Below are 27,129 nucleotides of genomic sequence, written 5' to 3'. Positions count from 1 at the left end.
AAGAACCTTTCGTGAGGCGTGCCGTGCGGACTCACTTGCTTTAATTTTACCCTGAATTCGGAGTTTATTTTTTTAGAGAAACTCCAGTGGCTGCGGCGCCCTTGTATTTTGGTGTTCTCTTACACTCCCACGGGGGCAAGAGCAGACTGATCTCCACAGATAGAGCAACAAAGGAGGCACGCGAGCCGAATAGGCGGCCCCGGGATAAACGTAATGTCTGTGTAATTCAGTGCGCATCAACTTGTTGAGGGCACGTACGAACAAAGCGATTTGGTCGGTTTCACCGCTGCTCCTATGTGCATAAGCTTTCATCTGCCCATAAATACTTCTCACAAACATGGTGTGGACGTTGGAGGGGAGATATTTTTGCGATTTGAGACTGAGGGAAGGAGAATATTTGAGGGGAGGGAAGGAGAAGAAGCAAAAGAAGAAATGCTTGCATTTGCTCACCTGTGGCAGTAAGTCACACCCTTGGCGTGGACTGGTCACGAAAATGGCTTTGAAGTGAATGCAAGGAATTAGCAAAGGTGAGCGTGAGAACTGCGTGAATAATGTAGAATGCATGCGAGGAACAAAAACTAGTGAAGCTTAAAAATTGGTCGGGTGATTCGAGCTTTGAAAATATTAAATTGCAGAGGGTAACCTACTTTTGCTTTTAGAAACTCCGTTGATAAAAAATGCCTTCACCATGCATCGAATGGGGGTAACCTTTTCGGTTGAGGCTGAAAGGATGAAAGGTGTACTTGCTTTGAAGGCAACAGATCGAGTTGCATACTGAGAACAGCAGACGCCTGCTCTTAGCATCCTTTACGTTTCTTTTTCAGTTGCTTGCAGAAAATGGTACGCAAGTGACAGAATCTGACAACAGCCTCGTTGTGAAATGCGCAGACGGGTATCGATTCACACGGGAGTCGCTTCGAAGCGCGGGAGGAGAAGAAGCTCCTCTGAGCTGTCAGGGCGGTGTGTGGGATCCCCCACAGCCCTGGTGCACCGAAAGTAAGTGGCTGCATCGAGTCCATTACCCTGGCACAAGTGCAAATTAGAACTGATAATGGTGTCACTAATATGTTCGCACAGGCGATAAATCTTTTAAAAAAACTTATGGAAGTGGTTGAACGCTTCGTTGTTGAGGAGCTAGGGAAGAAGGAACGGCGGCAGCGCAACTTGCACTGTTATACCGTCTTTATTTTTATTTTCATCTTATTTGTTTAAGCATTTTTCAAGGTGCTCACCAATTGCCAAAGGCTTGGTGAAGTGGTGCACGCGGTGATGAATACAGAGGAGAAAAATGAGCTGAACATAGCAAAATGATAATGATAATAATGACTAACAAACAGACATGTGTTGACGCCCTATTGAGGTCTGTGTGTCTCGCTTGGATTCGACGAACTCACAATGGAATGTATCAAGATTAGGTGTCACCAAACAGGTGTAAAGACGCATCATTCGCACAATGGGACTCAGGTTGCTCGGAGAGGAGTTGAACCCACGAAATGGTCGTGGACTTGATCCAGACGCGTGAGGCTTAGCCATCGCTGCTAGGTACGTACATGCAGTCAGTGTGGCCACGAATGTATCTATATAGGAAAAGAAGGTCCCGTCCCGCAACTGCAGTGTTGTCTTCAAATCAAAACTTGGCAGGGCGCGCAGGGCACGACTGTAATCGTTTCGGGGAGCGGATGAGCAGTTCAGACGGCCCATTACATTCCTGATGAACTGCTTTTGCGCGCCTTTAGGAGTATGGAAGAGGTGCGCCAGATTGTATTCCAGTGCATTGATATATAGAGAGTGTTTGTTTCTTTTTTTAAAACGTTTATGTGTCTTTATTAAAGCGAACGTTTTACTGGCCTAGTGAAGCCAAGGTCATGGGCGCCGCAATTTGACCTTCAAGTGGAAGAGCGGTGGAGGTGTGGCCGCCACGCGACATATCAGGTCCCTCGCCGCAGCTGCAAGCGCGCGCCGCCGCCGTGCAGACCGCTGCGCCGACCACCGCCTTGGCAGCTGTGGTCACATGACTAACCACGTGACCCGCCATTTGCTGGAAAAGGGTGCTGCGCCGCTCCCGCGGCATTCGCGCTGCAGTTCTCCCTATGGACGCAGCGAGTCGCGGGAGCCGTCTATGAGAGTAGCTGTCTGTGATACATTGTGAGACATTGATCTGTTCAACTTATCTCTCATCAAACTGTGAGAGATAAACTGAAGGCAGTCCACCGAGATGAGCTCTGTTTTTAAATTTCCTTAATCGGCAATGTGTTATGAAATATCGAAGGTCAAGAAAACACTTTGAATGTTCGTTAAGTTGGCTTTTCAGCATTTCGTGATTATAAAATGTCGTTGCTGCGCGTGGTGTCCCCGCCTAAATCATGTCATCTTCCTCTACATCATTAAATTTATAAACGGCCCATATATATATATATATATATATATATATATATATATATATATATATATATACAGGGTGTTTCACCTAAGACTTTCTGCAATTTTTAAAAATAACCTATTTGAATTAGATGCGCGCTTTTTCTGGCATAGCATTGTCAGTGGTGCAGTACATCATAATGCAGCTAAGACGTGCTAACTAGCAGGCTTGTTAACCAATATTTAATAGTTAACTTTGAAACTATTACCGTTGGGCTCCTTAATTATTGAGAGACATGCAGCCCACCGTAAGTGATGTCCATATGCGTTTTTAGAATTTCGAGAACGCGATTATCCTCGGCGCTGTGGCCCAACAAATTTTGGCTATTTCGACGAGTTACATGCACTGGAGAGGTTGCTTTGCCTGCAAGCTTCTCAAACCGCATGTATTTTGGCGCGATGTAGGCGAAATTTGTTGGGCCACAGCGCCGAGGATAATCGCGTTCTCGAAATTCTAAAAACGGATATGGACATCACTTACGGTGGGCTGCATGCCTCTCAATAATTAAGGAGCCCAACGGTAATAGTTTAAAAGTTAACTATTAAATATTGGTTAACAAGCCTGCTAGTTAGCACGTCTTAGCTGCATTATGATGTACTACACCACTGACAATGCTATGCCAGAAAAAGCGCGCATCTAATTCAAATAGCTTATTTTTAAAAATTACAGAAAGTCTTAGGTGAAACACCCTGTATATATATATATATATATATATATATATATATATATATATATATATATATATATATATATATATATATGTACCATAATGGCGTCGCTTGCCTTTTTAATGCCTCAAGTACGAATGCCGTTTATAAATTTAATCATGTAGAGGAAGATGACATTAAAAAGGCGAGCGACGCCATTATAATATATATATATATATATATATATATATATATATATATATATATATATATATATATATATATATCGGGTGTTTTTCTAGAAGGTCAAAAATTTAAAAAAAAGGTAAATTCCTTTAGATTTATTTTAGCACTGGGGCTACACTGGAGGCTACGGCGGGCGCCAGGCAAGAGGAAAACTGCTTTAATTAGTTCGCTGATTAACTAAATATGTTATTAAACTTTTCTAATTTTTATTTTAGGGGTTATGTTATATTCGCAGAATTGGAGATCGTCCTCCAAACAGTCCAATCGAAAAAAAAAAACAATTTTGATTAAATATAATTCACGCACGGTACGAGGCGCGAATAAGTCAACCTGGTAGGCATCTTCACACCGTAACTCAGTGGCGGGAGCGCCTATGACGTAGTTCGCTCCGCCCAGCGTTTTGCGTCCCACGGCTGATATCACCTGAAGCTCAGACGGGCGGCCTGTGCTATCGCTGCTTGTTTCGTTTCGCTCCGCGGCCTCACGGAATGCCGCGTTGGAACAAAAACGCACTGACACAAAGCGCAGGGCGGAGCGAGCTACGTCACAGGCGCTCACAGAGGCTGTGTTACAGTGTGAAGCTGCCTACCAGGGTGACTTTTTCTCGCTTCTTAACGCGCGCAAAAAATTTTTTCATGATATTTTTTTTCTTGGCTGGACTGCTTGGAAGACTGCTTGCTGGACGCTAATACAACATATCCCCTAAAATAAAAATTATAACAGTTAATGAAAATATTCAGTTAATCAGCGAACTAATTAAAGTAGTTTGCCTCTTACCTGGCGTCCGCCGTAGACCTCAGTGTCTATATATATATATATATATATATATATATATATATATATATATATATATATATATATATATATATATATATATATATACACTTTCAGCGAACACTTTCAAAAATTCTCAGAAGTAGAATTTTCTTGGTAAAGATATGGCTTTTGCAGCACAGTATTACCAATGTTGGCGGACACTAGAAAACCGGTGAATCATATTAGGTAGTAAACTGGTTCACAAATTTCTAATAATTAACTTTTTAACTATTATAGTTAGGCGCGTAGTTGCAATTAGATATTTGTAGCCGGTCATTAGTAATTGCCATATCAGTTTTTAGAATTTCGAAAACGCAATTACCTTCACCGCTGTGGCTCGACAAAGTTTGGCTACATTGCGCGAGAAATACATGCGCTATCGAAAGCATGCAGGCAAAGCATCCCCTCCAGTGCACGTAGCTAGTAGAAAAAGCCAGATTTTGTCCAGCCTCAGCGCCGAGGATAATCGCATTTTCGAAATTCTAAAAACTGATATGGCTATTACTCACGACCGGCTACAAATATCTAATTGCAACTAGGCGCCTAACTGTAATAGTTAAAAATTAATTATTAAAAGTTAGTGAACCAGTTTACTACCTAATGCGATCCACCGGTTTTCTGGTGTCCGCCAACATCGGTAATACTATGCTGCAAAATCCATATCTTTATCAAGAAAATTCTACTTATGAGAATTTTTGAGTGTTTGCTGAAACACCCGGTATATATATATATATATATATATATATATATATATATATATATATATATATATATATATATATATATATATATATATATATATATGAGAGAAGCCAACAGCCACAGAAACCAAGGGGCACAGGGGATTTTTTAATAAATTTCTTTAGTTTGTGGTGTTGATCAATTTATAATATTACTGAATATGTTATCGCTTAAAGCTAATTGATTAGAAAAGCAGAAGAAAAACAACCACATGCCGCCGGTGGGATCCGAACTCACGACCTCCGAATTATGCGTCCGGTGCTCTACCTCTGAGCTACAGCGACAGCTGTCGAATCTTCTCCTTTCGGGGGTATTTATGTTTACAAATAACCTAACCTTGAGAGTGTTCAGCAGCGCCACCCACGTTGGTAAGCGGCGGACGTAGAACGTCCTGAGTTACCGCTGGTGTGGCGTAGAACGTCATCGAACGGCGAGGGTGGAAGCTGTCTGAGGACCCTCTTATGCTTCCTATGGCGTCAAGGCTGCCAGAACCGAGGCCCTCGCTAAGCAATTAAGCAAACAAGGGAAGGGGAATGAGGGGCTCGTTATAAATATGAGAGAAGCCAACAGCCACAGAAACCAAGGGGCACAGGGGATTTTTTAACTAATTTCTTTATTTTGTGGTGTTGATCAGTTTATAATATTACTGAATATGTTATCGCTTAAAGCTAATTGATTAGAAAAGCAGAAGAAAAAACAACCACATGCCGCCGGTGGGATCCGAACCCACGACCTCCGAATTACGCGTCCGGTGCTCTACCTCTGAGCTACTGTAAGGAGATAGCGCCACCCAGCGTCGTTTGTGAGGAGAAGACGAAAAAGCACGAGGAGCGCGTGCGGAGGGGAACGCCGGGACAGGTGGAAGAGGATTACGTGGCAGAGAAGGGAAGAACGCGGTGGGCGACGGACATGGACGAGTTCTGCTGGCTCCCCGAGTTCCGGTCTTGGGCCTCAGCCGCAGACGTCCGGGCCACCAGACCCGGACATTCGTCGTCGAGAGCCTCAACCACCAGGCCCAGGCGCCACTCTTCTCCGTCCACCCGTCAGCTGCTCCACACAGGCCGCCTCTGGCGCCTACGTGGCCTTTCCGGGATACCAGACCTGGGAACCGTGCTGGGAGCCCACAGACGCTGACGCTGCGGTAGCGTTGAAGGCCAACGGGTGAAACGCCGGCAACAGTGCATCGACACTGGAACGCACAGAGACTGCCTGACTGCCCGACACCCAGCAAGTCCTCCCCGCTCGATGCTCGTATGAGAGACAAGTAGTGTGCCTTTCCTTTTATGCGAAGCATATTGCTAGAGCTACCACTCACGCCGTCGCCGTGGGACCCCCACGTGACACCGTGACGTCACACCACGTGACATCGGATGAGAGAGCCGGCCTCCACCTCGCGCCGTCGCCGTGGGACCCCTAGCCGTCACACCCGCGCATTCCCGCGCATTTCGAACGCGCGTTCACACTCGGTGTAGGTGAAACGCTCGCTCCACCGGGCAGGCAGACGCGGCTTCCGTGGCAATCCAGGCGCTCACCCAACGCGCGTCTCGGGGTTAGTCTGCGTTCCGCTGTAGCCATACCGTTGTCTTCCCCCACGACGAAGGCTTCTAGTGGTTGTATTAAAATGACCAAGTATTCAACCAAGGAAAGCCATGTATTACCAAGCCTAGCCACTAATATGCTTCGCATTCCCCAGGCTTAGCCAAGCTGAGCCTCAGCAATTTTTTTGACTTTCTTTTGCTGTATTTTTCGCAAGGATTTTGTTCTGTTCCCCCGTGTGTTTTTTCCGTGTGTTGTTGTGTTGCTCTCTTGTTTCTTTCCTTTTTCCAAGCCCATACCGAGATTAGTTTCCTTTGCTATGAAAGCCGCCTCGTTTATTGCTTATACCTTTGTGTTTGTGTAAAATACAACCTGCAATCTCCCACATCCTCACGAATTTGGCGTCCACGACAGGATGAGGTCGGTTTTTATTTCTTTGCCTGTTGTGTTAATTTAGGAACAGTATGAGCGCTTCAGAGTTGGTTGCTTTAGGCGAGCGCATGGGCTTGTGCGGCGCGGAGTTGCCAGCGTGGGTGGAGGACGAGCTTCGTAAGGCACGGGAAGAGAGAGCCGCTGAGCGTTGATATATTTCGCCGATGCTAGAAGCGCGTCCCACCAGGCATCGGGTCCAGGAGCACCGCCGCAATGCCGAAGGAGGAAGGAAACGTGGGCCGGAGACGGGGAGTAGGGGAAGTGAAGGAAAAACTGTATTCACATATTTACAATATTTACAAGAGCGGGACTGAGAATGGCTCTCAGTGGAAGGGCAACGTCTTCGTCAACCGTAGTCGACTGGAGCTAGCAGGCTTCCCGGCCACACTCACGGCCGAGTTAAATATCGTCCGGTTTCCCCAGATCCCTGGCTGGGGAATAATGGTCGACGAGCACTGTCCAATCCGATGGACCGAAGGGGACGTTCTTGTCACCACCCACGGCTGGGCAGGTGCGAGCTCTTCCACTCTAACGCAGCTGGGTCGATGAGAGGGGGAGAATGCTGACTCAACCAGCCCAGCGGGAAAGGAACCTCCCGAAGTCTTCCAGCAGGGGAATGAACTTGCCTCCCCGCCGATTTCCCAGAACGCGAGTCGGGGACACAGAATTCTTCAATTATCCGCCAGCGTGACCGGCGCCGCCAAGTCGCCTCCGCATTCACGGTGGTTGCTCGGACAAAAGCTCCTGGGCCTCGCCTGCCTTCGTCGCCGCTATAGTGGTCATCTCCGTTCAAGGAATTTCGCTGGGGTTTTGCTGACAATGGCCTTTGACATTCCTGCTACACTAATCCGCTGAGGCTCGGAGGGGCATTCCAAGCATCCAACTTCCCATGGTCGTCGCGAGGTTGTCGACCTCGATGAATGTTCACGGTAGCTTCATGATCGGGCCCACGTGGTCCGAGTGGACACAGGTGTGACGGGAACACACAAAGAGAGTTAAGGGGGGGGGGGGGGGGTAGAAACACAACAGCACGTCCGCCGCCCGAAGAGGTCTCGTAGTGGTTGCAGCCAACGCTGCTGCGCGCAGAGACCTGGAGTTGTGTCCGTTCGGCCTTTGGTCACAGCTGGGCCCAAAGGTTCTTCTTGCTTCGTTGACAGCTGTAACGAGCTCAACCAGCAAAGTCCAAAGCCCAACAAGCAGAAAGCGCCAAACTGACTTCAAGAACTGCCAAGCTGTTTTCGGTCAACAAAATCTCTTTAGAGAAAATGAGCTGTAGCGTGAAATTTACGTCCTCCTCCGAAAGTTGACATGTTTGACCAAACCAGAATACACAGAGCTTGTTTAGCCAAAAGGGAGGAAAATTTCCTAAAATTTTGGGGGGGTGCCGTAGCACGGTTTATGTCACAGAAAGCCACCGCCCGTGAGAGCACAAAGGGAAGGTGGAGCTGCTGAACACACATACAAAACAGACAAAAATGATTCCCGCTAAAGCAAAAAAAAAAAAACAAAATACAAATTTGCATAGCGGATTAACGTCCGGGGAGTCAGGAAAGGGCATTACACGGGAAAGCTTCGGCTGAGGCCATCAGCGTTTCCATTACCTCGCACTTTACTGCAACGCATGTAAACTGAGTCCGGCAATGCCAATCTCCAAAATTTCGCTCTCATTTCGCATAGGAGAGTGTAACGAACAAAAGAACAAAAAACAAGCATTAAACTCAACATGAGATTATGCGTCATATCCGCCCCTTGCGCAGCCGCGGTCCGACAGCTGCTTTAGCAGATGAGACATTGCATAATGCTAGGAATTTCAGCTTGCATTTCTGTACAGGAGAGTTAAATGAACAAAAAGAAACAAGCAATAAACTGAACAGGATTATTCCTCGAAACCGTCCAGAAACAGCGTTACAATTAGAGGAATTTACTGGTTCCTATTCTTCAGCCGCCCTCTGCGCGGCCGCGATCCGATAGCTACTCTAGCAGGTGCAAAATTACACAAGGCTAGAAACTTCCGCTTGGGACCCTGCACTGTTCTTCGTCCAAGTCTCGCGGTTCTGAAGTTTAGCTGACGCTCCGAAAGCAGAATGCGAGAAGGGAGCGAACGAGTGCGAATGCCGTGCCAGCGAATCTGCCTTTCTCGGATTGGGTTCGCGCGAACTCTGGAGCGCTGAGGTGCCAAATTGGGGCGGGTAACCGGTTGTCCGGTTTTCTGTGCAGCAGTCAACATGAGGCGCACTTTCCCCTTAATTAACTCTTCCCGTTTGGCCACCTCTGTGCGCTGCCGCTCAGTGGAAACCCTCGCAGTTGGTTTGCGTGGCGCGTCACTAGCAAACGCTGAACCGTCACAGGTAAAGTCGCTGGCGTTCGCCTCATCATCAGTTTGTAATCCAGCCTGCTCTGGCTCACTACCGTGAGAGTTTATAAGGGTTACAGGGTCACGTTTGCCCTCTTCGCCCGCGTGCTCTGCTGGCGCTGCGAATTCTGGAGCCTTCGAACTGGTGAGGACCGGCGCAGCGTTATCTCCAAGACTAAGGCCCTTTTCTTTGGGCAGCCTATCCAAGCGATTTGGGAAAATCGAGGGATGCTGCATAGGCAGGTCTTGGGAGACGGCTGCCTCGGTCAGACGCAGCTCGAGCGGGCTCTCGATCGCGACGCGGGCAGTAAATTGGTCGTGTTCGATACCTTTCCTATCCTTATACTGGCGGTACAGCAGGCCAGAACGGAGCTGGAAAGGTATGTTCTTCCGTGACACACCTATGTCACTTTGGTGACTCAACTTGCGTAGAGATTGGTCTTTCTCTTGCTCAGCGGTGAACGTTTCCCTGTCCACACGAAGGAGTTCGAGAAAGCCATCTGAGTGGGGCAACACAAGATCGGTATTCAATTCCTCACCTAGCCCCAGCTCATCACGTGCGCCTGATTCGGAAGACTCACTATCGCTTGCACTACTATCGGTACTTTTTACCCCTGTGCTAGAAGTGAGTAAGTCCTGGGCTGGCTCGTTATTAGCTAACGCGGAGCCATCACGGCTTAAGTCGCCGGCGTTCGTCTCATCGTCAGTCTTTACTAGAGATTGCTCTGGCTCGTCACCGCGAGAATTTACAGGCTTCGGGCTTACAGGTTGAGGTTTGCCCTCTTCAACCACGTGCTCTGCTGGCGCCGCGACCTCACGAGCCTTCGAAATGGTAAGGACCTGCGCAGCATTATCTCCAAAACAAAGGCCCTTTTCTTCGGGCAGCATATCCAAGCGATTTGAGAAAATCGAGGGATGCTGCTTAGGCAGGTTTTGGGAGACGGCTGCCTCGGTCAGACGCACCCCGAGCGGGCTCTCGATCGCGACGCGGGCAATAGGCAAAGACACACTGGTTTCATTGGAGCATAACTCAATTTCGAGTTTTCGGTCGCGAGCGGCTGGCGTTCCGTTATCGTTGAACTGATCATGGTTTCGAGGAAGCGCTGAGACGCATTCCTCGCTTACAATAGAACTTGCAGTTGTCACTTTCAGCGCGCGACTGCTTTCTGGAGGACTACCTTTTTGCGCTGCGCCTACGCCTATCTGGGTTGCAAGGACAATCTGTGCGGCATCGCGCTTTTCAGCTAACGCCGCGCTCTGGCTTGGAGCTCCACAGTCGCTGTAAGGTTTGCCCTCTTCAACTACGTGCTCTGCTGGCGCTGCGAATTCACGAGCCTTCGAAGTGGTAAGGACCTGCGCAGCGTTATCTCCAAAACAAAGGCCCTTTTCTTTGGGCAGCATATCCGAGCGATTTGAGGAAATCGAGTGATGCTGCTTAGGCAGGTTTTGGGAGATGGCTGCCTCGGTCAGACGCACCCCGAGCGGGCTCTCGTTTGCGACGCGGGCAATGGGCAAAGACACGCAGTTTTCATTCACGATTTTAATTTCACTTCGCGCCGAAACCTCCTGATTTATTGTCGAATTCCTCTCGGCGCGCTTCGCCAGTAAAGTTTGCAACTCCAAACGCATTAAAGCAAGTTGCCTTTCATCGGCTTCCTTGAGACGAAGGCGTTCTTTTTCTATCCTGTCAGCCTCCTCCTTAGCGGCTTCCTTGCGGTAAAGGCGCTCTTTTTCTATCCTGTCAGCCTCCTCCTTAGCGGCTTCCCTGCGGTAAAGGCGTTCTTTTTCTATCCTGTCAGCCTCCTTCTTAGCGGCTTCCTTGCGGTAAAGGCGTTCTTTTTCAACCCTGACGGCCTTCTCCTTGCGTTCATTTTCAATCCTGTCAGCCTCCTTCTTAGCGGCTTCCTTGCGGTAAAGGCGTTCTTTTTCAATCCTGTCGGCCTCCTCCTTGCGTTCCTTTTCAACCCTGTCGGCCTCCTCCTTAGCGCTCCTGATTCCCTCCTGAATGACTTCCCAGGTCTCCAAAATTTTGTCTCCCTCCTCCTTAGCACCACATTCCTTAATAGCCTCAATCAGCTGCGGCTTTCTGTGACTCTTCCTGGCCTCAATACCCAGCTTTTTACACAGCAACATCAACTCTGGCTTCTTTAGCTTGCTCAAATCCATGGCAACTTCCGAACGAGGACTTTCAATACCAGCTGCAACGTGAAATGCTTAAGCGAGCACGTGCAGAAAAACAATCTACAGGTAGTGATAAATTTCCAGAGTTATCAAGCCTGGCAGATTCTTAAAGAAAGTCAAGCGCTCACCACTGCTGAAGCCAGGACCAAGCGTGGAAGATCCCACCGCTGCCACCAGTTGGTATATTTCGCCGATGCTAGAAGCGCGTCCCACCAGGCATCGGGTCCAGGAGCACCGCCGCAATGCCGAAGGAGGAAGGAAACGTGGGCCGGAGACGGGGAGTAGGGGAAGTGAAGGAAAAACTGTATTCACATATTTACAATATTTACAAGAGCGGGACTGAGAATGGCTCTCAGTGGAAGGGCAACGTCTTCGTCAACCGTAGTCGACTGGAGCTAGCAGGCTTCCCGGCCACACTCACGGCCGAGTTAAATATCGTCCGGTTTCCCCAGATCCCTGGCTGGGGAATAATGGTCGACGAGCACTGTCCAATCCGATGGACCGAAGGGGACGTTCTTGTCACCACCCACGGCTGGGCAGGTGCGAGCTCTTCCACTCTAACGCAGCTGGGTCGATGAGAGGGGGAGAATGCTGACTCAACCAGCCCAGCGGGAAAGGAACCTCCCGAAGTCTTCCAGCAGGGGAATGAACTTGCCTCCCCGCCGATTTCCCAGAACGCGAGTCGGGGACACAGAATTCTTCAATTATCCGCCAGCGTGACCGGCGCCGCCAAGTCGCCTCCGCATTCACGGTGGTTGCTCGGACAAAAGCTCCTGGGCCTCGCCTGCCTTCGTCGCCGCTATAGTGGTCATCTCCGTTCAAGGAATTTCGCTGGGGTTTTGCTGACAATGGCCTTTGACATTCCTGCTACACTAATCCGCTGAGGCTCGGAGGGGCATTCCAAGCATCCAACTTCCCATGGTCGTCGCGAGGTTGTCGACCTCGATGAATGTTCACGGTAGCTTCATGATCGGGCCCACGTGGTCCGAGTGGACACAGGTGTGACGGGAACACACAAAGAGAGTTAAGGGGGGGGGGGGGGGGGGTAGAAACACAACAGCGTGAAGCTGCGAAGCAGAAATTGGAGTTAGAGCGATAAGCTACGAAGCAGAAATTGGAGTTAGAGGCACGGAATTTAGAGACGGAGAAGCAGAAATTGGAGTTAGAGGCGCGGAACTTGCAGCTACAAATAAGGCTTATGGAGGGTGGTGCAAATCCTCCAAGTGACAGTGGAGAGCGTAGCGTCGCACCGGCCAGCTCCATTAACCCGCACGCACTCATACCACAGTATAATGAAGCGCGGGATGACCTCGATGTCTACATAAAGAGGTTTGAGCATGTGGCCACGGGGCTAGGGTTGGCCAAAAGAAAAGTGGGCAACGGCGTTGAGCTTGTGCCTTGGCGGCGAAGCACTTAGGATCTTCGGTCGGCTCTCGCCTGAGGATTCAGTGGACTATGACAAAGCGAAGCTTGCTTCAGAGGTTTAGGTTCACCGCGGAAGGGTACCGAGAAAAGTTTCGCCAGAGCAAGCTTCAGGATGGTGAAACGGCCTCGCAATATGCTGCCAGGTTGTTTAGCTTCTTTGACCGTTGGGTCGAGATGCGAGGAGAAGGCCGAACTTTTGAGGTGGTTCGCGAGATGGTCGTGAGCGAGCGATTCCTGAACAACTGTCATTCCCGTTTAGCCCTTTTCTTACGTGAGCGGGAGGGCAAGACAGTTTGGAAGCTGGCGGAGGCTGCTGATCCTTTTCTCGAAGCACAGCGGCAAAATAACTTGTTGTTCTTTAAAGAGCAGGTGGAGCATACGTTAAATAAGGCCAAGGACGAGGTTTCAGGTTCACAATCCCGCCTTCGGTGTTTTCTTTGCGAGAAGGCTGGGCACAAGGCGTCGGATTGTCGGACGAAGCCGAAGCAATTGTATTGCACCTGGTGCCGCGAGGTAGGACATGATGCCCAGTCATGCAGAGCTAAGAGACCAGGAGACCGTGAGGAGTCCGCCTGTTGCATGATACCTCGATATTCACATCCCGATAACACTGCAGAGGTAAAGCGCGTAGAGGGCCAGTTGGGAGAGATGGTCTGTCCTTCCAACCCGGTGGAAACTGCTATGCCCGTGGGGCACGGTGAGGTGTTCAGCCAGCCTGGTTCGGTATTACGGGATACGGGCAGCATCAGCATTGTTGTGCGTGAGTCCCTTGTACTGGCAGCGGCACTTACAGGGGAAAAGGCTACATTATTCTTGGCCAATGGGACCCGTGTAGAACTTCCGGAAGCGGAGGTGGTGATTTCTTCACCATACTTCTCGGGCAGGGCCATCGCGCGGTGCTTGTCTACACCCTTGTACGACATCGTAATAGGCAATGTCCCTGGCGATAAAGTTCCATTCTCGGTCGACCCGCCAGTTCTCACTGATCAGGCAGTTTCTCTTGCCATGACGAGTTCTGTCGATGTTCCTTCCCTTACGGTGACAGCAAAGGTTTCACAGAGTAGTAAAAGCCCCACTCTGAACACACTCCACTTGTCACGGTCGGAGTTTCGCCTCAAACAGGAAGAAGACCCGACCTTAGAGGTCTGTCGCAGGAAGTTGGGGCAAATATTTCGTGGCAAGGGACAGACCGCCCACTCTTTTGATACAGATGACGGTGTTCTTTTCCGAACATACCAAGTGTGTCCCGGCCGAGTCGTTGAGCAAGCGGTGGTACCGAAGTGCTTACGCACGCAAGTCCTCATGTCGGCGCATGAGAGCGCATTATCCGGTCATCGAGGGATACGCAAAACGATCGCTAAGGTGCTCAGTGAGTTTTATTGGCCCGGTGTAAAGGCTGACATTAAGAGTTATGTCAGAGCGTGTGATACGTGTCAACGGACTGTGTCGAAGGCAAGGGAGAACAGAGTAAATAACATCGTAGGACAGGAACATTTAAAATCATGGTGGAGACCGAGGTCGGTTTGGAGAAACCGGTTTCACAAAGGAAAACGGAAGTACTAGCTGAAAGAGTTCTTGCGACGGTGAAGTGGTTTGATGTGAAGAATGGAATACGGAAGAATGTAGCCCACACCTGTTCTTGTTGGCATTGTCTGTGTTTGTTCATGTTTGTTTTAGAGTGTCGGCTACCTACTTTTTATGCCTTCCGTGTTTATTCGCCCCTCTACGGACGCTTTACATTTCCTTTTCATATACGCTCTTTGCTGTGTGAGCGAATGTCTGTGTATCGAACATTGACGACCGTCCTATTGTGTGTGACGTGTAGTGTGGGCGCTGTGGTGTGGTGTTCTGCGGTGCGATCGTCGAACGCGTCTGGGGTCGCTCTCCTGAAGTTGAGTTCTTTCCCTTGGAAAAAACTTCCGAAGAGGGGGCCTTCTGTAAGGAGATAGCGCCACCCAGCGTCGTTTGTGAGGAGAAGACGAAAAAGCACGAGGAGCGCGTGCCGAGGGGTACGCCGGGACAGGTGGAAGAGGATTACGTGGCAGAGAAGAGAAGAACGCGGTGGGCGACGGACGTGGACGAGTTCTGCTGGCTCCCCGAGTTCAGGGCTTGGGCCTCAGCCGCAGACGTCCGGGCCACCAGACCCGGACATTCGTCGTCGAGAGCCCCAACCACCAGGCCCAGGCGCCACTCTTCTCCGTCCACCCGTCAGCTGCTCCACACAGGCCGCCTCTGGCGCCTACGTGGCCTTCCCGGGATACCAGACCTGGGAACCGTGCTGGGAGCCCACAGACGCTGACGCTGCGGTAGCGTTGAAGGCCAACGGGTGAAACGCCGGCAACAGTGCATCGACACTGGAACGCACAGAGACTGCCTGACAGCCCGACACCCAGCCAGTCCTCCCCGCTCGATGCTCGTATGAGAGACAAGTAGTGTGCCTTTCCTTTTTGAATAATGGATAAAGAATGTTGTCGGATAAAGAGATGTCCTATCTTACATCGGGCATGCCGGTTATCTGAAAGAACGTGCCAGCTATCACTCGTTGGTAATGTTCTTGTAAGCATGCGCAAGTGATTACTATGAGTATAAAGTTGTTTTTCGCATGAAATAAAATCAGTTGAAAGTAAGCGCTTTGTATGTCTTTCCTTTTCTGTCGTCCTTGTCTTTTTGAGCGCTTTCACTGTCAAGATTTCCTTTTTGACTTTCTTTTTCCTTAATTTTTAGTAAGGATTTTGTTCTGTTCCCCCGTGTGTTTTTCCGTGTGTTGTTGTGTTGCTCTCTTGTTTCTTTCCTTTTTCCAAGCCCATACCGAGATTAGTTTCCTTTCCTATAAAAGCCGCCTCGTTTATTGCTTATACCTTAGTGTTTGTGTAAAATACAACCTGCAATCTCCCACATCCTCACAGCTACGGCGACGGCTGTCAAATCTGCTTTCGGGGGTATTTATGTTTACAGATAACCTAACCTTGAGAGTGTTCAGCAGAGCCAACCACGTTCGTAAGCGGCAGACGTAGAACGTCCTGAGTAACCGCTGGTGTGGCGTAGAACGTCGTCGAACGGCGAGGGTGGAAGCTGTGTGAGGAGCCTCTTATGCTTCCTATGGCGTCAAGGCTGCCAGAACCGAGGCCCTCGCTAAGCAATTAAGCAAACAAGGGAAGGGGAATGAGGGGCTCATTATAAATATGAGGGAAGCCAACAGCCACAGAAACCAAGGGGCACAGGGGATTTTTTAATTAATTTCTTTATTTTGTGGTGTTGATCAATTTATAATATTACTGAATATGTTATCGCTTAAAACTAATTGATTAGAAAAGGAGAAGAAAAAACAACCACATGCCGCCGGTGGGATCCGAACCCACGACCTCCGAATTACGCGTTCGGCGCTCTACCTCTGAGCTACGGCGACGGCTGTCAAATCTGCTTTCGGGGGTATTTATGTTTACAAATAACCTAACCTTGAGAGTGTTCAGTAAGTGAGTTCATCAGTTAACGCATCCATTCGACCAGCCATTTTTTGTAGCATTAAAATAACACCCAGGGAAGCAGTGACGGAATGTGAATCTTGAAAATCCAGGGAAGAGCGATGCACTTCGGGGTGCGTTTCGTGTCGCTGGCTCCGCCGATAAGCTCTGCCACCGAAGGATCACGGCGCTTCATATAATGAACACGTTTGTACTTGCTGGCCCCGGATTCCATGAGGATGTTGTATTCCTCGGTCTGTATGTTGATGCATTTGCAGTGAAAACGCTGATTGCAAGACACGCACGGCAAAAATTGCTGCCTACCACGAATGGGCTGGGAGCAGTGCGCATAAGCGTCCGCATCGGGCGCCATGTTGATGACGTTCTCCAACGAAGATGGAAGACGATGGTGGTATTATAAGGGTAATAATAGGAAGAAGAAACCAATAAGTTGGCCGCGGCTTGCGCAAGGAGGTGTTCATTGAGGGTATCGAGATTGTTATTTCTCCTGCACGCAGCTTGACACGACTTGTAATTAAGGTGAAATGTGTATCATGCAATAATTGTAGCATTTCATAGCCATAAAGCCAGCCAAAGTGAAGCGAAGTGTAAATGCTGCAAATATAAAGCATAAAATCTTTAGCCGGTCACAAAAAAGCAGTCCACGTAAAGTGAAATTAACCGGTGCAACTTTCAGCCAATGTGATGCGTCGAAAAGGAGAAGCACCAAATAGAAAAGCATTAACGAGGAAAGAATCATTCAAAAAGCGTATTCCGCTTACGCAGTTAATCGTGTCAGACAATCTGAGCGTCTCTCATTTTTTTTAGGTAAGCGACCTTGAACCAAATGCCAGAGAAGATCAAAAAGCGCCTAATTTTAGGTGATTTAATGCACACAATCCTGCTGGGCAGTTCCATCTTGTGTACCTCAGTATGAAAATGAGAAGTGTTTCTTGTTTTTTTTTTTTTTGGCGAATGAAATATGTGTTTCATTACTGCTATATTCATTCTCAGCCGAGCTACGCTCTATACCGCAGTTGTGGAGTGCGGTACTTTGGACGACATCACGAACGGCTCTGTGAGCCTTTCCGGAACCGTGTTTCGCTCGAAGGCCGAGTTCTCGTGCAACCACGGTTCCAAGCTGGTCGGCAACACTACACGCACCTGTGGCGCCGATGGTCGATGGACCGACGAATCTCCGCACTGTGAATGTGAGTGTGCAGTCTCATCGGTGGAATAGAATTTGAATCCAAGTTCATGCAGCGGCTTTTTGAAGAAATCAGTTAAAGTTCTTCTGAGCTGCCACGACAGAGACGTTTTCTGTACTTGGTATCGTAAACATGCATACCTAGGCATACCTGTGAAAGACGCGGATAAGCGTTACCCAGGTGAGGAGGGTGTAATCGGACAGACGGATGGACGGACAAACACCTTGCAGACAATACTATGGTACCACTGGATTTGGATATTACTAGAATGAGTGCTGCGCATAGATAGAGACAAGCGTAGGCGGTGGGTTTCGCGGGGAAGTTACCATTCCTTTCTGCAGCACTTCCTCACACAGGAGCTCCTATAGTAGCCCACAACTTCTGTCGAGGCTAATTTCTGCGAGTCCAATTTCATCCAAGGGCGCATGCATAACATACATAACCTATCCTCATACTTTGGCTGCCGTGAATGCGGCTTATTCTGTTCGTGGCCATGAATGTAATGTTCGCATAAAAGACATGTATATGTCTACTCTTAACGAGGAGATAATTAAGCTTTATTGTTATCTAGGTAAGGTGTCGGTGCGTGGACAGGGAAAGAAAATTGTGCGAGCATGGTGAAGTGAAAATATATACGTACAGAATCGGTCACACTTGTCCAGAGTGCTCGGACGGTGTGCTGCGGAGCAAATGAACTGAAATCTTTCTCAACTGCTTTGCTAGCGGTAAGGCGCTGGTGCCTGTGCGCTTCACGTCCCGATTCGGCTGCTCTCCAGCGCAAGCATTATCAATGAAAGTCAATACCTGCTTCATAATTTCCCATCTTTCCCCATGACGGGCACCTTTCTAACGCTCTAGACAAGTGTAATCGACTCTGTACTTAATACAGTCCACAGTCAACCAAAGGACCAGCTTGAATGCATTCTCCCAGTGCATTTCAGCGAGACGCCGGACAGAGTAATCATCGTCCGTCCTGCGTGTGTCCCTTACGCGGTCGTGCGTCTCGTAGAAATATGCCGGCAAAAGGCATTCAAGCTAGAGGGACCAACTAGACCGTCACACGGCTACGGGGCCGAAAAAGCTCGCCGCCCGAGTGACGAACAAAAAGAGGACACCCGGCAATAAAGTCGCAAAACGGAGGGAGCCGCTTTTCTGAAGTTTTTTTTTAAGCCTCATTGGTTACTCCCGATTTTAAGCAGCGAACATTGCAGCGCTAATTATAGTCTATTATTTTTGTTAGGTATGCGGGCTTAGCTCGAACTTCGGATGAAAAGAAATTGGCACATTGTTTGATTATGTGCTCCACATAATTGGGCTGGAACGTTTCATCTGTGAGTTATTGTGGTCATCTGTTATTGTGAGTTATTGTGATGCCTTTTTTTGCAATTGAAGTACCACGATGCTCCAACCCTGCTGCATTAGCACTCAGCCGATGTTCTCTGGCGCAGTCGTGGAGTGTGACGACCTGGAAGGCATCGCTAACGGCGTTCTGCGCCTTCGGGAAACTGTGCTGCGGTCAAAGGCCATATTCAAGTGCATCCGAGGTTTCAAGCTGGTCGGCAATAGCACCCGCACCTGCGGCGCAGACGGTAAATGGTCCGGTGAATCTCCGCGTTGCGAAGGTAAGTGTGCAGTCTAATCGGTGCGAACGCACACGAAGCTTATTTCAAATTCACGCAGTGGATCTTTCAACAGAGATGTTAAAACCTGACCTTTTGAGTCGCCAGAAGAATGATGTTTTCAGTGTTTGGCATTGTACAATACGCAGATCTTGGGTTAGCTTTGACGGCTTATCTTCTGTGGCTGATTTTGCGCAAGAACTGTGCAGTATAGGCGTTAGCACTGATGCTACAAAGCAAAAGCTGATAGCTTTCAGCCAATGCTGCTATAAAGAGTTTTGATCCCCGTAAACAAAAACCGGCTTCTTATGTTAATAGGGGAGTCCACAATCGCTTCCGGCTGATGAATCTCTGGTAATGTAGGCGGCGTGGTTGAATTCGCGCCGGTTCAGGCGGATACTCCTCAGGCCTTCTCTTTCTTGCGTTCCAGCAGAATGAGGTAGTTCAGGCATTCTAGCTCTTGAAGCCTACTGGCACTTTTTCAGCTATGGAAAATGTAAGAAATCTTGTGTCGCTGTTTCAGTCATAATTATGATGCAGAAGCAAAACATTTTTTTTTAGAAGTGTGAAGCTTGCATTTTTGCACTTTTTCATTCCTCTTCTATCCCTTATAAACTGAGTAGCTCTGGAACTACAAAACCTATAAACCATTATTCTTTTGCTGCAGCCCAATATTCTTTCTGTGACACGGAAACGGCTCCGCGTACCAACTTTATCGTTTTTAAAGGCGCTAGCTAGTCAGACTGCTTTTGACCTAGTCAGACTGCTTTTGAGCGCACCTTTGATTGCTGTCAGCGTGCATGACGATAAAGGAAGTAAGGTCATTAATGGGTACAGCCTTTTGAAACTGTGTTATTGAGGGTGAATAGAACAATTACAACGTTTTGTAATATGTAACTTGAGCCCCTATTATGGTAGTCAGTGAATAATCTCTTGGGTAACTGCACAAGCGTTGACGAAACACTCGAGCGAAGGAATGACTGTGTGTGGAGAAAAAGCAAAGAGACTAATGTTCCCCTTCTTTCATTCCAGCCATATGTGTCATACAGCCTGGACCCGGTTTTCATGTCCTACGAAACACGTCTTACGGATCACGGGTACGGGTAAACAAGCTTTTCGCTTGCTGTAGTGTTCCTCACAGTCATTTGAATGGGAACTAGAATTAGGATAAGCCCTCAGATTACATGTGCTTATCAGCTTTTTTTTTTGCAAAGCTTTGTTTTCATGAACAGTTCATCCTAAAGTGGCAGCCTGTTCTCTCTTTTTATTTTCGACACTAAAATTTATCTCTGATAGAAGGTAACAATATGGTGGTGAATTCCATAAGATAAGCATGCACCAGCGGTGACACGGTTCTGACGTCAGACCACCCAGTAGACGGGTGCTAATATTCCCACCAGCGATAATTCTGAAGGTAAATACGACATTCTACGTAACAGTGTGGATATCTAGCATCGTACGAAACACCTGTGGAGGCATTAAAAAGCATCAAGCAATAAGTGTGTCATCTGTGAGCTGGCCCCTCTCGACTAGCTTCTTTTTAGCCTCTTTGTGAATCAAAGTCAGTACGTACGGTATGTATCGCTTTTATTTCATCGGTGGGCACCAACGGGCGTTATATCTGATTGGCCCTGTGATCGAAGGGCAGGAAACATGCTGTTGAAAGCATTACTTCGAGTGTCTTTGCATTGTTCTGATGGCTATAATCAGAAAACCGAGAAAGCAGTGGTCTCAAATGGGCGTTTAGCATTTTGTTGTTGCTGTCAACAGGTACCGTGAGAAACAGGCAAACGTCTAGTTTCGTTTTATGATATTGGTAGCTCTGCAAACCTGGCAGTCTATCGCTACTAGTATGCTACAAGCGTCATCACTTTGCGCTTCACTCCTCTGCAGTCGTCAGCGTAGTTCTCAGTTTAAAGCCAGTTATTTTTATGTTCTTAAGAACTATTTTTAAAGTTAAACACGAATAAATGTCTCTTTAAAAGCACACTTTGTTATTGACACCATTCCTTTCGAAACTTTGAAATTCAGTGAAAAACACTCATCACTGGCCACCACGTTTATCACTAAAGCACTGACACATGGCAGACCTTATTGCTCTCTACTTCCCCTTTGTTATGCGGCAATACAATATGGACAAAAAACTGCTTTCCGTGTCCTAGAAGTGCTGCTGCGATTAAAATTATGCATTTAAATTATGTGCTTCGCGGATTCATCTTTTGCCCGTAGCTCTATCTGGCTTAACGATATATGTATCATTGCTTGTAAGCGTACAGCCCCAGTTCACAATCCCTAGGTGCCTCTTTCATTGGCAAGATATGAAACCGTTCTAGGAATCTTAGAAATTCTGTGTCTTGGATGTCCCCGTTATTCTACATCAGCGCAACGCGGTCACATTCCACAGCCTAATGCTTCACATCAGCCGCCTTGAGGCATCTATGAGCTGTATGCATTAGAGTATGGGAAGGAATCTCACCGCATTTATAGATTATGCACCAGTGTACGGGATGCCTTTGGGAAATGACATTGAAGGAAATTTCCGCAGCATCTCTTAAAATGGTCACAGCGCTCGAAAAGTCTTTCGGGAGTAATTCATTGCCATAATGCTCAAGAACCTTTCGTGAGGCGTGCCGTGCGGACTCACTTGCTTTAATTTTACCCTGAATTCGGAGTTTATTTTTTTAGAGAAACTCCAGTGGCTGCGGCGCCCTTGTATTTTGGTGTTCTCTTACACTCCCACGGGGGCAAGAGCAGACTGATCTCCACAGATAGAGCAACAAAGGAGGCACGCGAGCCGAATAGGCGGCCCCGGGATAAACGTAATGTCTGTGTAATTCAGTGCGCATCAACTTGTTGAGGGCACGTACGAACAAAGCGATTTGGTCGGTTTCACCGCTGCTCCTATGTGCATAAGCTTTCATCTGCCCATAAATACTTCTCACAAACATGGTGTGGACGTTGGAGGGGAGATATTTTTGCGATTTGAGACTGAGGGAAGGAGAATATTTGAGGGGAGGGAAGGAGAAGAAGCAAAAGAAGAAATGCTTGCATTTGCTCACCTGTGGCAGTAAGTCACACCCTTGGCGTGGACTGGTCACGAAAATGGCTTTGAAGTGAATGCAAGGAATTAGCAAAGGTGAGCGTGAGAACTGCGTGAATAATGTAGAATGCATGCGAGGAACAAAAACTAGTGAAGCTTAAAAATTGGTCGGGTGATTCGAGCTTTGAAAATATTAAATTGCAGAGGGTAACCTACTTTTGCTTTTAGAAACTCCGTTGATAAAAAATGCCTTCACCATGCATCGAATGGGGGTAACCTTTTCGGTTGAGGCTGAAAGGATGAAAGGTGTACTTGCTTTGAAGGCAACAGATCGAGTTGCATACTGAGAACAGCAGACGCCTGCTCTTAGCATCCTTTACGTTTCTTTTTCAGTTGCTTGCAGAAAATGGTACGCAAGTGACAGAATCTGACAACAGCCTCGTTGTGAAATGCGCAGACGGGTATCGATTCACACGGGAGTCGCTTCGAAGCGCGGGAGGAGAAGAAGCTCCTCTGAGCTGTCAGGGCGGTGTGTGGGATCCCCCACAGCCCTGGTGCACCGAAAGTAAGTGGCTGCATCGAGTCCATTACCCTGGCACAAGTGCAAATTAGAACTGATAATGGTGTCACTAATATGTTCGCACAGGCGATAAATCTTTTAAAAAAACTTATGGAAGTGGTTGAACGCTTCGTTGTTGAGGAGCTAGGGAAGAAGGAACGGCGGCAGCGCAACTTGCACTGTTATACCGTCTTTATTTTTATTTTCATCTTATTTGTTTAAGCATTTTTCAAGGTGCTCACCAATTGCCAAAGGCTTGGTGAAGTGGTGCACGCGGTGATGAATACAGAGGAGAAAAATGAGCTGAACATAGCAAAATGATAATGATAATAATGACTAACAAACAGACATGTGTTGACGCCCTATTGAGGTCTGTGTGTCTCGCTTGGATTCGACGAACTCACAATGGAATGTATCAAGATTAGGTGTCACCAAACAGGTGTAAAGACGCATCATTCGCACAATGGGACTCAGGTTGCTCGGAGAGGAGTTGAACCCACGAAATGGTCGTGGACTTGATCCAGACGCGTGAGGCTTAGCCATCGCTGCTAGGTACGTACATGCAGTCAGTGTGGCCACGAATGTATCTATATAGGAAAAGAAGGTCCCGTCCCGCAACTGCAGTGTTGTCTTCAAATCAAAACTTGGCAGGGCGCGCAGGGCACGACTGTAATCGTTTCGGGGAGCGGATGAGCAGTTCAGACGGCCCATTACATTCCTGATGAACTGCTTTTGCGCGCCTTTAGGAGTATGGAAGAGGTGCGCCAGATTGTATTCCAGTGCATTGATATATAGAGAGTGTTTGTTTCTTTTTTTAAAACGTTTATGTGTCTTTATTAAAGCGAACGTTTTACTGGCCTAGTGAAGCCAAGGTCATGGGCGCCGCAATTTGACCTTCAAGTGGAAGAGCGGTGGAGGTGTGGCCGCCACGCGACATATCAGGTCCCTCGCCGCAGCTGCAAGCGCGCGCCGCCGCCGTGCAGACCGCTGCGCCGACCACCGCCTTGGCAGCTGTGGTCACATGACTAACCACGTGACCCGCCATTTGCTGGAAAAGGGTGCTGCGCCGCTCCCGCGGCATTCGCGCTGCAGTTCTCCCTATGGACGCAGCGAGTCGCGGGAGCCGTCTATGAGAGTAGCTGTCTGTGATACATTGTGAGACATTGATCTGTTCAACTTATCTCTCATCAAACTGTGAGAGATAAACTGAAGGCAGTCCACCGAGATGAGCTCTGTTTTTAAATTTCCTTAATCGGCAATGTGTTATGAAATATCGAAGGTCAAGAAAACACTTTGAATGTTCGTTAAGTTGGCTTTTCAGCATTTCGTGATTATAAAATGTCGTTGCTGCGCGTGGTGTCCCCGCCTAAATCATGTCATCTTCCTCTACATCATTAAATTTATAAACGGCCCATATATATATATATATATATATATATATATATATATATATATATATACAGGGTGTTTCACCTAAGACTTTCTGCAATTTTTAAAAATAACCTATTTGAATTAGATGCGCGCTTTTTCTGGCATAGCATTGTCAGTGGTGCAGTACATCATAATGCAGCTAAGACGTGCTAACTAGCAGGCTTGTTAACCAATATTTAATAGTTAACTTTGAAACTATTACCGTTGGGCTCCTTAATTATTGAGAGACATGCAGCCCACCGTAAGTGATGTCCATATGCGTTTTTAGAATTTCGAGAACGCGATTATCCTCGGCGCTGTGGCCCAACAAATTTTGGCTATTTCGACGAGTTACATGCACTGGAGAGGTTGCTTTGCCTGCAAGCTTCTCAAACCGCATGTATTTTGGCGCGATGTAGGCGAAATTTGTTGGGCCACAGCGCCGAGGATAATCGCGTTCTCGAAATTCTAAAAACGGATATGGACATCACTTACGGTGGGCTGCATGCCTCTCAATAATTAAGGAGCCCAACGGTAATAGTTTAAAAGTTAACTATTAAATATTGGTTAACAAGCCTGCTAGTTAGCACGTCTTAGCTGCATTATGATGTACTACACCACTGACAATGCTATGCCAGAAAAAGCGCGCATCTAATTCAAATAGCTTATTTTTAAAAATTACAGAAAGTCTTAGGTGAAACACCCTGTATATATATATATATATATATATATATGTACCATAATGGCGTCGCTTGCCTTTTTAATGCCTCAAGTACGAATGCCGTTTATAAATTTAATCATGTAGAGGAAGATGACATTAAAAAGGCGAGCGACGCCATTATAATATATATATATATATATATATATATATATATATATATATATATATATATATATATATATATATCGGGTGTTTTTCTAGAAGGTCAAAAATTTAAAAAAAAGGTAAATTCCTTTAGATTTATTTTAGCACTGGGGCTACACTGGAGGCTACGGCGGGCGCCAGGCAAGAGGAAAACTGCTTTAATTAGTTCGCTGATTAACTAAATATGTTATTAAACTTTTCTAATTTTTATTTTAGGGGTTATGTTATATTCGCAGAATTGGAGATCGTCCTCCAAACAGTCCAATCGAAAAAAAAAAACAATTTTGATTAAATATAATTCACGCACGGTACGAGGCGCGAATAAGTCAACCTGGTAGGCATCTTCACACCGTAACTCAGTGGCGGGAGCGCCTATGACGTAGTTCGCTCCGCCCAGCGTTTTGCGTCCCACGGCTGATATCACCTGAAGCTCAGACGGGCGGCCTGTGCTATCGCTGCTTGTTTCGTTTCGCTCCGCGGCCTCACGGAATGCCGCGTTGGAACAAAAACGCACTGACACAAAGCGCAGGGCGGAGCGAGCTACGTCACAGGCGCTCACAGAGGCTGTGTTACAGTGTGAAGCTGCCTACCAGGGTGACTTTTTCTCGCTTCTTAACGCGCGCAAAAAATTTTTTCATGATATTTTTTTTCTTGGCTGGACTGCTTGGAAGACTGCTTGCTGGACGCTAATACAACATATCCCCTAAAATAAAAATTATAACAGTTAATGAAAATATTCAGTTAATCAGCGAACTAATTAAAGTAGTTTGCCTCTTACCTGGCGTCCGCCGTAGACCTCAGTGTCTATATATATATATATATATATATATATATATATATATATATATATATATATATATATATATATATATATATATATATACACTTTCAGCGAACACTTTCAAAAATTCTCAGAAGTAGAATTTTCTTGGTAAAGATATGGCTTTTGCAGCACAGTATTACCAATGTTGGCGGACACTAGAAAACCGGTGAATCATATTAGGTAGTAAACTGGTTCACAAATTTCTAATAATTAACTTTTTAACTATTATAGTTAGGCGCGTAGTTGCAATTAGATATTTGTAGCCGGTCATTAGTAATTGCCATATCAGTTTTTAGAATTTCGAAAACGCAATTACCTTCACCGCTGTGGCTCGACAAAGTTTGGCTACATTGCGCGAGAAATACATGCGCTATCGAAAGCATGCAGGCAAAGCATCCCCTCCAGTGCACGTAGCTAGTAGAAAAAGCCAGATTTTGTCCAGCCTCAGCGCCGAGGATAATCGCATTTTCGAAATTCTAAAAACTGATATGGCTATTACTCACGACCGGCTACAAATATCTAATTGCAACTAGGCGCCTAACTGTAATAGTTAAAAATTAATTATTAAAAGTTAGTGAACCAGTTTACTACCTAATGCGATCCACCGGTTTTCTGGTGTCCGCCAACATCGGTAATACTATGCTGCAAAATCCATATCTTTATCAAGAAAATTCTACTTATGAGAATTTTTGAGTGTTTGCTGAAACACCCGGTATATATATATATATATATATATATATATATATATATATATATATATATATATATATATATATATATATATATATATATATATATGAGAGAAGCCAACAGCCACAGAAACCAAGGGGCACAGGGGATTTTTTAATAAATTTCTTTAGTTTGTGGTGTTGATCAATTTATAATATTACTGAATATGTTATCGCTTAAAGCTAATTGATTAGAAAAGCAGAAGAAAAACAACCACATGCCGCCGGTGGGATCCGAACTCACGACCTCCGAATTATGCGTCCGGTGCTCTACCTCTGAGCTACAGCGACAGCTGTCGAATCTTCTCCTTTCGGGGGTATTTATGTTTACAAATAACCTAACCTTGAGAGTGTTCAGCAGCGCCACCCACGTTGGTAAGCGGCGGACGTAGAACGTCCTGAGTTACCGCTGGTGTGGCGTAGAACGTCATCGAACGGCGAGGGTGGAAGCTGTCTGAGGACCCTCTTATGCTTCCTATGGCGTCAAGGCTGCCAGAACCGAGGCCCTCGCTAAGCAATTAAGCAAACAAGGGAAGGGGAATGAGGGGCTCGTTATAAATATGAGAGAAGCCAACAGCCACAGAAACCAAGGGGCACAGGGGATTTTTTAACTAATTTCT

At 47.0% G+C, this 27,129-nt stretch overlaps 1 protein-coding gene across 10 annotated transcripts in view; it reads left to right on the top strand.

The window, feature by feature from the left end:
- LOC149352622 (sushi, von Willebrand factor type A, EGF and pentraxin domain-containing protein 1-like) overlaps positions 1-27,129 on the top strand; it is a 268,948-nt gene that overhangs the window by 134,453 nt on the left and 107,366 nt on the right. For all 10 annotated transcript variants that reach the window (XM_089581805.1, XM_089581804.1, XM_089581801.1 and 7 more), the window contains 5 exons: positions 825-996; positions 17,295-17,468; positions 18,914-19,087; positions 20,117-20,181; positions 22,518-22,689. In XM_089581805.1, the coding sequence (XP_089437931.1) occupies positions 825-996; positions 17,295-17,468; positions 18,914-19,087; positions 20,117-20,181; positions 22,518-22,689 (757 nt within the window). The remainder of the gene's footprint in view (positions 1-824; positions 997-17,294; positions 17,469-18,913; positions 19,088-20,116; positions 20,182-22,517; positions 22,690-27,129) is intronic.

The sequence above is a fragment of the Amblyomma mixtum genome, chromosome 3 (assembly GCF_055824585.1).
Source record: "Amblyomma mixtum isolate Tamu chromosome 3, ASM5582458v1, whole genome shotgun sequence".
NCBI lineage: Eukaryota > Metazoa > Arthropoda > Arachnida > Ixodida > Ixodidae > Amblyomma > Amblyomma mixtum.
Note: the sequence above shows the minus strand (reverse complement) of the source record. Positions and strands in the feature narration are given on the sequence as shown.